Raw genomic sequence first — 11,964 nt, forward strand, 5'->3', positions numbered from 1 at the left:
TAAGTTATGTGGGGTATGCAGCCTGGCTGCCCCTCCCCTCAAGATCAACAGGACCTCAAACTCAGTAAAGGAGCTACTCTGATAAGTAAATACTTGAAGGGCCATGGCTTTAATCCTTCTGGCATGCTTGGTGTTAAACAGGTTGTTCTACTAACATTGTTATGTGATTCCTATAACGCGTTTGTGTTGTCCAATTTCTTTCGGAAACAAAATCACGGCATCAAATACATCTTTTAATATCTTAATTCGTTTATTACTTCTAGTCGTTTTTCGGCACTTAAGGGCAGGCGAATACTGCTTAAATGATCTACTGCTCAAATGGAATAGCCTAGCCTACGCAAGCCCTAAACTATACATGAAACCCCATGATTGGCCAACCTATTATTTGATTTGTAAATCATTGCGTTATCCGATGGGGCGTGTCTTCGTTGTATTACGGTAATAATTCAAAAGTTGAATCAACTACAAACAGTTCTCCACAACATGATGCGGAGTCCCCAGAATGCGTAGTTTCACATTCAGATTTTGTGTTAGGATGGTTAGGTCCAATATTTAGTTGAACACGAATATGCGGAAAGTCAGGATTCGTATCTGGTAAGAGAACCGCCCATCTGATCGAGTTGAGCGTGTTGTTGTGAGAAGCGCAGTCTACGCTGCCGACCAGTGCCCGGCGTGCTGCTGTAGCTTAGTTGGTATTTGAAAGTTGGTCCTGTAGACAATGGCTTGTAGAGTTTGACTAAAGGACGTGGGAGAGGCATGGGTTGCAACCACAGCAAGGCGTGCGACGGAGTTTGCAAGAAAAAGGTATTTATATATTTTATTTATTTCAAATTGTGTGTCTAGAAGTTAATTAGCTAAACAAGCGGTGTTATTGTAGCTGCCATTGTGGCGGCGACTCTACGTGTGATTACAGCAGGCGTGTTTTAAGTCAGTATTTCTTTTAAGGAGACACATTTCACGCGTGTATTGACATTAATGATCTCGGCCTAGGCTATCAGTGTGTCTAAAGTTTTTTTTTAAGTCTTGATTGGAGACAGATGTGGTGAAAATAACTATACAGTGGTCTTTCCCATGAGTTTAAACCCTGCTTGTCAAATGTAACGGTGCCAGGAACTATTCTGATGTCATTCTTCCGCATTACACATTAATTCTAGGAAAGGAAAGTTACAGGTTATCAAGCGCTCGCTGGGGATTGGTCGTCATTGTATCAATTAACTCCTATTTCAGTATTTTTTTGTATCGTCGTAAGCACATCAGTAATGAGAATGCATCTATGAGATTGACACTTAATCCTTCCCATTATAGTGACAATTATGTTGTAATTCAAGGGTTTTGGGTTGCCCAAAATCAGTTCATAGTTTCCAGTCATAAAACTGGCAGTTGCTTTAGGATATGGAAGCTGTAGTAATTCGTATGCAGCTATGCATTGTAGATCTACTTTTATCTACTTGCACTAGTACCTCTTTTTGACCTAAACAACCAGTGCCTAAGTTTACACACCATATTAATGATATCCTTAACTGTACAGCTTCCAGGACGAAGCATGGACATCAAACTACATTGATTAATATTGAGGATAATTACAACCATTTATCTGTTTGTACAGCAAGCACATTTACACATTGAAACCTCATACAATTTTAAACTGGTCTGGCACTTGGATTAGCCAAAATTCAGTTTGTGGATTTGCTGGAGGCGAATAGTTGCAGCTTCTGCAGAGCAGATCACTAAACCATCTGTTAGCCTGTTTGACGTAGGCAACTGGAGAAGTGTGAAGGTCTGCTAGAGAAGGCTAGACTCCAAGAGTAGCCTGGAGACACAAACTCTGCACTATGGTTCCATAAGGACAATTATGAAAAAGCCACATGAAAGTCTCAGCCAATTGTTAATGAAATGGCAAGGAATATTGGTTTCTCAGCTCGAAAGACTCAACAACACTCTCAAATAAAACGTCCCTTAATTAACACTGTTTCCTTTGCTTTATTGAATGTTTCTTTCATTTGTGGTCTGTCCAACTTCTATTGGCCTACAGTCAATGTTTGTCACCCATATGTGTTCTTGACGGGACACTTCTAATATGTGTAGCATTTTTAGCTAGTGTGCCTTTTGACGTACTTAGACTCGATATTTCTCACGAAAGTCCCAAATCACTGAATCTCATCTTGCAGTGCACACTTGTGCCGGGGGGAATTTGTAAACACAATGTACATTTTGTCCCAGGGGGCGAAGATGTTTCCTGGGAGTTGAGTCTATGCCTCCATGTTGGACTTCATGTTGGACAATGTTTAAAAAGGCAGTAGAAACAGGCTGTCTGTCCTAAATGTTCTCTCTGTAGCGCACAATTTTAGGCCCTGATTAAAAGTAGTTCACAATTTAGGGAATTTTGTGCCATTTGGGACACTTTGCCTGAGAAGGAAGAGGAGACTGGCCCTGGGTAGTTAAGACTTTTAAATGCTTGATCATTGGCTGTGACATCCCTTGTCTACATTGTTTCTTTGGGGTCATTAGCCATATAGGGATAGGGGAGAAGCAGCCATACTGAAATGGATGAGGCCATTATCGGGGCTACATTCTAAATAGTACCTTATACCTTTTCTGGGGCACAATTTCTGGACTATAGGAAAAGAGTGTAACTTGGGACACACAAGGATTAATTTAAAAACAAAGCCGGTGTCCCATGTTCTTTGGAGTGTCTCTGTGTGTTTATACAGCAGTAATGGCATGTTGCCATATAGGAGGGGGGTAGACTGGTCTCCATGGCAACTGTACTATATGGCTAGTGACTTAAACTACATTGAATTTGTGACCCATCCAAACTGGAGCAGTGTAATGTGTACTCCTGATGTTAGTAAAGTCAGGAACCTAGTTGTTGTTGTTGTTGTTAAAGTTATTTAGTTGCAGTTTGCTGCAAATATGTTTTTCTTCAAGCTGGGCTCATATTTGGTACGACAAAGTTTTATTGACCTGTGACTTCATACTGTATTCTGTGCAGAAATGTTGAAGTACAGGTTGTTGTTATATTTATTTAATGCAGACCTGTTTATTGTGGTTTCTACTGTTTCAGTACATCATTTCAAATCACCAGGGTATCACAATGTACAAAGACCAGGTCAGCTGTTGAATCCTAAACTGCAGCATGGACGTCTTACGTAACTTTGAACAAACTAATTATTCATTGCCTGTCATGTGGTCACTAATCACTGACCATGAGAGAGCAATATGGGTCAAGCTCCCATCCGACTTTACATAATCTGCTACCCTGCTCCAGTTCCCTGACAAGGGGTGGGTCTCTCGTACTTAAAAACAGTACGAACTGTATCATAAAAAATTCCCTTTGCCCACTCATGGTAACATTTCAACAGTCACTTTCAAATGGCCAAGCTTATCCTAAAAGAAAAAAGTTCATTATTTTGTTCTGAAAGTGACCTTAGCCGGTTGCATCAGATATCATCACAATCCAAATGAGTTTCAGGTGTGATGTGGGTTGGTCTCAGAAGGTTGCACAATTTTGATGGGCTAGTATCGCTTGTTAGTCTTATTTTGTCTTCTGAACCATTTATGGTTTTCTCAAGTGGCATTTTTTTAAACTGTCTGAGATTTCAGATCGATGATCATGTCACTAGTATCCCTGTAAGTTGTGTAATATCGTGTGAATTCGACCACTGTTTATCAATCACATTATTTTCTTTCTTCTTAGAGGAAAAGCAAAGCGAAAGATGGTGAGAAAACCCTGAAGGAGCTCAACAACCATCAAAATGGTAGGTGGTGGTTTCCTGTTGTTGTAGACTGAAACTAATTGTACTGACATTGTAACACGCACCTACTGCCTTCGAGCATGTCTCTGAGCTCACTCAGATTCACAGGAGTTTACATGTCACATGATCAGGCAGTCTGTTGTCTTGAAATGACTCACTGTAAAATCATACGAGCCCAAACTGACACACAACCTCTGTTGTATCATGCCCACCAGTGACTAGTACATAACACTCAACTCTGTTTGTTGTTGCAATCACAACGCCAGGATTCTGGGTTCAATTCTCTCGGTTTGCCTATATATGGAAATGCATCCATGCATGCCTATGCTGAATGTTTATTTTGTGTCTTCTGTCCCTATTTGTTGTCTGGGTATGTTTTCATGTACTTGGCAAAGCAATCTGATTCTCAAGTCACTTTAGATTAAATAATTCACTAAATTACATGCAATGGCTTACTGTTTTAAATTTATATTTACTCTGGCTTGATCCCAGCGGAGTTCCATAATTCCAATGTTTTGGGAATTGCTGGTTGAAGTGACTTCTTCATAACATCTGTACTGACTGATTGGATGACCTTGTAACTACAAATGTGTCAACACTTTGCCCGTTCTGTATTCTAATATTCAACAGGTATGTTCTCTGGTTGCCATGTAATGACGGGTCTCAGGATTGTGACGTCACAAACCTCCTGAGCACCCAAATGTTATCCTAGCCTGATGACCTATAGCCTAAGCTGCGAGAGACAACACGCTTCCTCAAGTTTCGAGGAAGGTCAGAAATGTAGTCAGAACTACTCTACTGAATCTGGGCCATTCTTTCCTTCAGTATGTAGCTCTGAGTTCTTGTAGGTAACGTTTGAGTTAGTATGTAGTTCTGGTGTTTCGTGAGGGCCGAATAGGCAGCAGCCAGATTGGCCCGGCCACTCTGCCAACTACAGAATGCTGTCTCACCAGTGGAATGGCTCCATTAGGCCCCATGGTGCAGTGGGCAAACATTGTGGAACGTACGGTCCAGATTACATCATAGAAGATTTGAGAAGAGCTGAGCATAACTTCTTATCCTGCATGCCAGAGGCAGGTTTTTCTTATCTTTTATCGATTTTTTTAATAATGATATTGGAGAACATAAAGGCAGGTGTTAAATTATTGGGGGATACTGTTCTTTACTTTTCTGATTTTGTAAACCGACATGGCAGTCTCACCAGAAGGATTTCTAGCTATAACACAGTTCTGAAAAAAAGCCACTTTTTTGGCCACTGCTACACTCACTACCTCCCTTCATCTAGGTAAAGTCCCCTTGGAGGATTTGAATGTGGGTCTAGAAGCCGAGAAGCAGCTGGAGAAGTATGAGCGGCAGCTGAAGATCCTACAGGAGGTTCTGTCTGCGCCTGGGACGCAGGAGAGGGAGGTGCTACTGAAAGACTCCAATGGAGAGCTCTGTGCACTGGTCCACAGCATCGTAGAGAAGGTAGAGTTCTTCAGCTTACTTCCTTCAACCTCTCCTCAAGCTCCCACAGCTGTACATGATCCTAACCCTAGCCTGTTCCCGGCTTTCATTTCCCCTCTGGTATGTGGAAGTTCTGGTCAGAAAGAGTGAATGAAGCTGGAGGGTCTTTGTTGACCCCCTGAAACAACAAGTATGGGCATATTCAATCAGGCCTGGAGAATTTAAACTGAAACCAATCAGTTTCCTGGTGCTTGTGTGGATCAGTGCTCAGCATCTGATGGAGTGTTCGGTCATCATAGTAGATGCTTCGATTGTAAGAAGTCAGTATACACTTTTTTATTTTGCGACAGTCTAACAAAGCAAAATGCTTAAGTTTTGGATTCTGTAGGCTACACAAAATACTGACTATTTTTAAACACTACTTCTTTGTTTCTTTTAGGTTTTGTCTGTATGATTTTCCTTGTTTTACTATTGTAATAAGGACAGGAACAGAGTGAAGACGTTTGGTCCATACTGACTTTAACAAGGAGTTTAATCTGATTTGGGATTGAAGTTAGGGTTCGAATTTAGTTTGGCAATAGTGTTAGTTTTAGGGATTAATGCTTAGGTGTATATATTTTATAGTTTATTTATTTAATATTATCTTTTTCATGCACTTTGAAATTATTTCTCTAATGAAAAGAGCTTTACAAATGCAATAAATTATTATATATTTTGGAGTTAGGATTAAAGTTAAGCATAAAATATTTGTATAATAGTACTAAATTGCCCATCTTCACTTCGATAGTCAGACCTACTTTTCTGTGTGTGTACACCGATCAGCCGTAACATTATGACCACCTGCCTAATATCGTGTAGGTCCCGCTTTTGCCCCCAAAACAGCCCTGACCCGTCGAGGCATGGACTCCACTAGACCTAAAGGTGTGCTGTGGTATCTGGCACCAAGATGTTAGCAGCAGATCCTTTAAGTCTTGTAGGTTGCGAGGTGGGGCCTCCATGGATCGGACCTGTTAGCAGCACATCCCACACATGCTCAATTGGATTGAGATCTGGGGAATATGGGGGCCAAATCAACACCTTGAACTCATTGTTGTGTACCTCAAACCATTCATGAACTATCCCATACGCAACAAACTGCAATGCACTGTGTGTTCTGACACCTTTCCATCAGTACCAGCATTAACTTTTACAGCAATTTGAGCTACAGTAGCTCATCTGTTGGATCAGATCACACGGGCCAGCCTTTGCTCCCCACGTGCATCAGTGAACATGGACCACCCATGACCCTGTAGCCAGTTCACCACTTTTCCTTCCTTGGACCACTTTTGATGGGTCCTGACCACTGCAGACCGGGAACTGACCCAGTCGTCTAGCCATCAAAATTTGGCCCTTGTCAAAGTTGCTCAGATCCTTTACGCTTGCCCATTTTTCCTGCTTCTAACACATCAAGTTTGAGGACAGAATGTTCAGTTGCTGATGTTATGGCTGATCGGTGTATATATTTATATAGATTATCAGTGTTATTGACTACACCTGTCAGTGGTCATAATGTTATGGCTGATCAGTGTATGTACATATTCAGGCTAAGTGTTTTGTAAAAGCACTTTGTGACAACTGCTGATGTAAAAAGGACTTTATAAATAAATGTGATTGATATACAAAGGGGTGACGAATCAGGAAAAACCTGAAAAAATGAGTGCATAACGGATGCATTGACGCTTGATGCAATTAATCAATTAACATCCTATGTTTCAAAATGCTGAGCAGGCCCACTTTACCTCAGTTGAATCAAGAGGAAAGGATCTCAAGTGACTTTGAAATACGGTTAATTATTTGGTCTTTTCCGGGATGTCAATGCCCCCGTGCACGACGTTGCCTGAATCCCGAGAGGGGTAACAGAGCAATGAACATAGCTGTACTAAGGACCCTATACCTTTACCTGATATCTTGAATAATCTACAGAACATATTTCTGTTTACCCACTAAGTACATGGCCAGTTTTATGAATAGCTTACTCTTGGTGTTTGTGTCCTAAACGCACCCGATTTCCCATATAGAGAATGACTCTTTAGAGTATGACCCATGTTTCAAGGACATAAAGTTGGAGCAATGGCATTTAAGAATAACCAGAGCAGGGAACAACACAGTAACAAATGATAGTGTCATGTCATATTGTGTTCAGCTGTTGGGGATAATAAACAATCCATGCTTTTCCATTGCAGAACCTTTGGGAACACAGTCAATTTAGCACGCGTGCGTTTGTGCGTGTGTGCTTGTGTGCGTGTGAGTGTGTAATGCTCTTGTGACTGCCTGTGCTTTGGAATGGCTGGTTATTGTCTTGTGAACTTCTGCTCCTTCAGCAAAGCTAGATCTTTTTATAGGCAGTCCTGTGTTGAAACTTTAAAAAAAGGGAATCAATTTGTGCAAACAGAGATGACAGGGGGAAAAAGGAATGAGATGTTTCTGTAGACCAGTTTGTTTAGGATTTCTCCATGAGTCATATTTGGTAGCACCCAGTTGGATTGTTAAGTGTTGGCTGTCCTCATCTTGACTTGGCTTGGTAGACCATTGAGTTGTGGGTGGGTGATGTAGCCATTATACACTTGTTTTGTTTATGTAACGCGATTATCTCGTTGCTTATGTAATATTCACTTTGCTGATCTCCTTTTGACAAGTCTCGGTGTGCTTAGTTAAACCATGTCTTTGCTTTGTTGATATAATCTCCAGGTGAAAACCGAGACGGCTACAGACCTCAATGCTCTCCACGAGGAAAAAAGCAAGAGTGCCACCGATCAGTACGAGAGCAAGATTGAAGGCAAGAACTTTGGAAAAATCCTGCGCTGGGGCCAGTGTCTTCTGCTCTGTTGCTTACAGCTCACGGGATCAACAAGACCCAGTTATATTCAAATGAAGTCTGGCAAATACAGCTCCTCACCTTGACTGTCCCTCAATAGCTTTTCCTAACAGATCGTTCAGTATGTTTCTAAAACATACAATGTATTTTTATAGTGAAAGCCGATCTGCACACTGTTCTGGTAGTTTGCAGTTTGTCATTTCATAGGGAATTGTTGGAGCATCTCTCATTGTAACAAACAATATTTTGAGAATGAAAGGCGCTAACATGGTCAATCTCTTAATACCGGGCTTTGACAGTACCATGAAGAGTTGACGAGAGAACACAGCAGAAATAAACTGCACCGACGATTCGTAAAAAATATACTTGAGAGTATCTGCAGACATCTTGGAATCTCAATGTCTAATCATTGAATGGTGTCATCCCGGCCCTAGAATTATATGTAGAATCCCTGTTATTCCCTACAGAACTGCAGACGGCACACCGTGAAGAAGCAGCTCAGCTAACGGAGACCCATCAGGCTGCTGAGAATGTGTTAAAGGTATGGAGGATTTCAGACGCGGGATATTTTTCCTGAGCATTTGATCCCCTTTGGTTTTGCAGAGGGGCCGAGTTAGAGGCATATCCCTGATGTGATGAAGAACACTGTACTGACCAATAGCCAATAGTTGATCTCCCTCGCACTATTCTAAATGAAGGACAAGGTCGAGGAGCTAACTGAAGAGCTGCTTGTGTACAACAAGTTGAAAAAGAGGGTTGAAGATTCTACCTTCAAGAAGGACCTGCAGAGGAACATTCAGGTGCGTGCATGCGTCCGTGTGTGTGTGTGTGTGTGTGTGTGTGTGCGAGCGCGTGCGCGCAAAGTGTCTCGTAGCCAGTTCACTTGTTTGGACTGTCTCCTTAAACATCTGGTCTCCAGCTCTCCTTAGCATGCTGTTAATTCCATCCCCTTCCTCTCCTCCCTGTCTGTCCAGGCCCATGGCAGTCCTGGGCCATTCTGGGAGCGTGAGCAGGAGAGTCTGCTGTTTGTCATTGAGATGAAGAGTGAACGTATTCAGGAGCAGGGGAACAAACTGCTTCAAATGCAGGCTCTGGTAAGTGACCAAGATTTGTGTTTAAAGTACGCCAGCCTTTAGATATTAGCTGTCAAATACTGTGGTTGTATTTCTTTTTCACAACCTGTTACCTTCACTGTGTCCTCTATGTGCGTCTTTAACTCAAGACGGAAAAGAATCTTTCTCTAGAAGACCAGGTCATCAACGTTCTTCAGCAGAATGAGGACCTGAGAGTTCGAATTGACAACTATCAGAGCCTGATACAGTAAGATAATGCTCTCTTTATCCTGTTTCACACCGTCTGTCCCTCTTTGGGCAATATTATGTTGATATTATGTCAGTTAACATTGTGTTGCCCCAGGTGTGTTGGGAACAGTCAGTTACCTCAGAGTTAACATTGTTATGTCTGTAGGTTAAACTAACGTTTAAAAAGATCTATTCAAACTAACATGTAAGAAATGACTATAGCATTCACATTGAGATGTGGCGCCACTTGGTGGACTAAGTCTGATATATTTCTTTGGAGGGAAGTTCCAGCATTTCTGTAAAATATGAAAAAGCATGTAGTCTCTTTTACATTAGCTATGGAATCGCTTTTGTACTTTTCAACAACTGTGTATCACTACCAGTACCCTTTACACATGTTGGGTTTTCATGAAGCGCAGTGAGTTTTAAATCACCTTCGAATGATTTAAATATTTTAATTACATTTTTACTTCGCTACTAATGTGTTTCTTCATGAACCATTTTATTGTCCTTTGTCTGTTCCTCTAATACATGCCCTTGCCTGTCTCGTTTTCTCCAGGCAGCTGTCTAAGGAGCACCGGGACCTTCAGGGGGCGCTGGACAGGCAGGCGGGCCTCAGTCAGAGGCTCGGCCAAGAAAAAGAGCAACTCATGTTTAAACTGAAACACAGAGACTCCTGTCCTACGTTTCCTTCTTTCCCCATACTGTCCGAGGTCTCTCCCAGCTGATCCAGGTGGATCCACGCTGTGCAGAACATTCAGGATGGGTTGTGTGTACATGCACGTCTAGTGTTTCCCCTGGTTTCTCAGATATCTGTGAAGATTCCTGGAAACAGCAGAGAATAAGGCGCAAGGGAATCCTCTGACTTGGAATTCTTCTGTCAGGATTTCTTGAAAAAACTAAACTTGAAAAGGTTTGTTTTCTAACCCGTGACAACCAAATTCTTGTTACCTTTTACAAAGGGCTATAGTCTTTTGCTGGATGGAACCTGATGCCAAATTCTTACAAAGAAAGTGTACCTGCTGTGCCTTCTTCCATAATATTTTGAAATGGCATTGTGGTTTTCAGGCATGGTCTTTACGGTGTTTTGGGCTTACAGTAAGGACTGGAAATGTTTTTCCTTTCAGCCTTGACTGAAGCATACTGTTTAAGGTTCTAAAACACTTGAGTACCTGCTGAGACTCTGGTAGAACAGATATTCTAACTGTGATTCCTATTATAGAAGTGGTCACTTATGGTTTGAGTTGCAGTTTTAGTTATAGGTTAGGAAGATGTTTGATCTTTGTACATATTGGTGCAATTTTAATTTCCATATAACAAAGCCTGTAGCTACCTTTTTTTCTTTTGTTGTTCACTTCTATTGAGCCACTATTACATTTATCGAGATGTGTTCAATGTTTTGACACCACTGAGTATAAATGCTACACAATATACGATCTTGCCTTAGGCCAGTTTGTGCAATTTGGTACTGTGCATAAATGTTTCCCTCCATTTTTGTAAGGGTGTGAGCAGAATAGTGTTCTTTTAGAACATCATACACATTGGAACACAGAATTCCTAGTATTATACGTCTTTCCAACATATCGCAGGATATTTGAAATGTTCAGATTAGGGGTAGGACTAGCTAAAATGTTACAGTAATAACTGCACATCCATCCTCCCACTTTTTTATTCTGTCTTAAATAACCATTTCTTATTGCATTTGTAGAGTAACACCTCAGACTTAACAGAGGTGCACCTATTTATGTAAAATAGACACATTTTCTCTGTTAATCCCAAACTGGAACATATTTCAGTTTATAAATGGTTACCATAAAGCCTAAACAACTTGTATATTGGGATTTTTTTATATATACATCTAGAATGCAGGGGATTGCCATGTTGGCAGTGGTATTTTCTTTTTCCTTTTTTTGCAATAGGATTTTTTTTTTTTTTTTAAGTTGCATTAACCAAAAAGCACTTGTCAGTGTTATGATTTTCTTTTGGATGCACCAGCACTTTCAGTCAGTATTCCACTCGTACTAAATGTGAGAGGCTTTTATTTTTTAATTTTTTTCGTTTAGTCCTGTTTTATGTTTAACTGTTTGGACGTTTGTTGGATGACTGTTATTTTTCATAAGTGTGCCCTTGGTCACTGCTTGAGTCCCAATAAAGAGTTGCATCTTTACAGTGTTTTTGTGTGACATTTGCCTTTGTCTCCACCAAGGTACCCGGTTATATTTGCCATAATCCACTAGAGGGCAGAACAGGATAATAAGCAGGTGACACTGCTGAACCAGAATATTGCCTTCCCCTTTCCGCTTTTTGTCTATGCTCTGCTATTGCCCAACAAATATGTATCGGCTAATCAACTACGATGCTGAACTGCAAGTTAATTTGGATTGACTTACACATGAATGTACACTAACTACTACTACTAAGTTAGGTGATTCGTTTCTAATCCAATTATAGTAGTGAAGCAGATTGGTAACTCTCTTAGGGTGGCTATAATACACAGGTCACTATTCAGGTGACTAGTGAACTGTTGACATGCTGAGTTGAGTCGTAGCGGGGCTGATACGTTCCTGGATGTGAAACAGTCTGTTAACCGACTCCAGCGATAGATCTG

The 11,964-nt window shown here is 41.0% G+C and overlaps 1 protein-coding gene across 1 annotated transcript; it reads left to right on the top strand.

The window, feature by feature from the left end:
* Window positions 1-431: 431 nt before the first annotated feature.
* On the top strand, window positions 432-11,528 carry ccdc69 (coiled-coil domain containing 69). Its single transcript, XM_010897514.3, has 9 exons — window positions 432-804; window positions 3,698-3,758; window positions 5,041-5,222; window positions 7,929-8,016; window positions 8,523-8,596; window positions 8,754-8,855; window positions 9,030-9,149; window positions 9,278-9,375; window positions 9,916-11,528. The coding sequence occupies exons 1-9, from the start codon at window positions 757-759 to the stop codon at window positions 10,082-10,084; spliced, it is 942 nt and encodes a 313-aa protein (XP_010895816.1). The 5' UTR covers window positions 432-756; the 3' UTR covers window positions 10,085-11,528.
* Window positions 11,529-11,964: the final 436 nt, after the last annotated feature.

The sequence above is a fragment of the Esox lucius genome, chromosome 4, assembly GCF_011004845.1.
Source record: "Esox lucius isolate fEsoLuc1 chromosome 4, fEsoLuc1.pri, whole genome shotgun sequence".
In the NCBI taxonomy this organism is placed as follows: Eukaryota; Metazoa; Chordata; class Actinopteri; order Esociformes; family Esocidae; genus Esox; species Esox lucius.

Bases quoted from the DNA above. Each gene is read 5' to 3' on its own strand.
- ccdc69 (XM_010897514.3), top strand. From the start codon at position 757: ATGGGTTGCAACCACAGCAAGGCGTGCGACGGAGTTTGCAAGAAAAAG. The intron at 5,223-7,928 runs GTAGAGTTCTTC...TATAATCTCCAG, and splicing joins TCCACAGCATCGTAGAGAAG to GTGAAAACCGAGACGGCTAC. The intron at 9,150-9,277 runs GTAAGTGACCAA...CTTTAACTCAAG, and splicing joins TGCTTCAAATGCAGGCTCTG to ACGGAAAAGAATCTTTCTCT.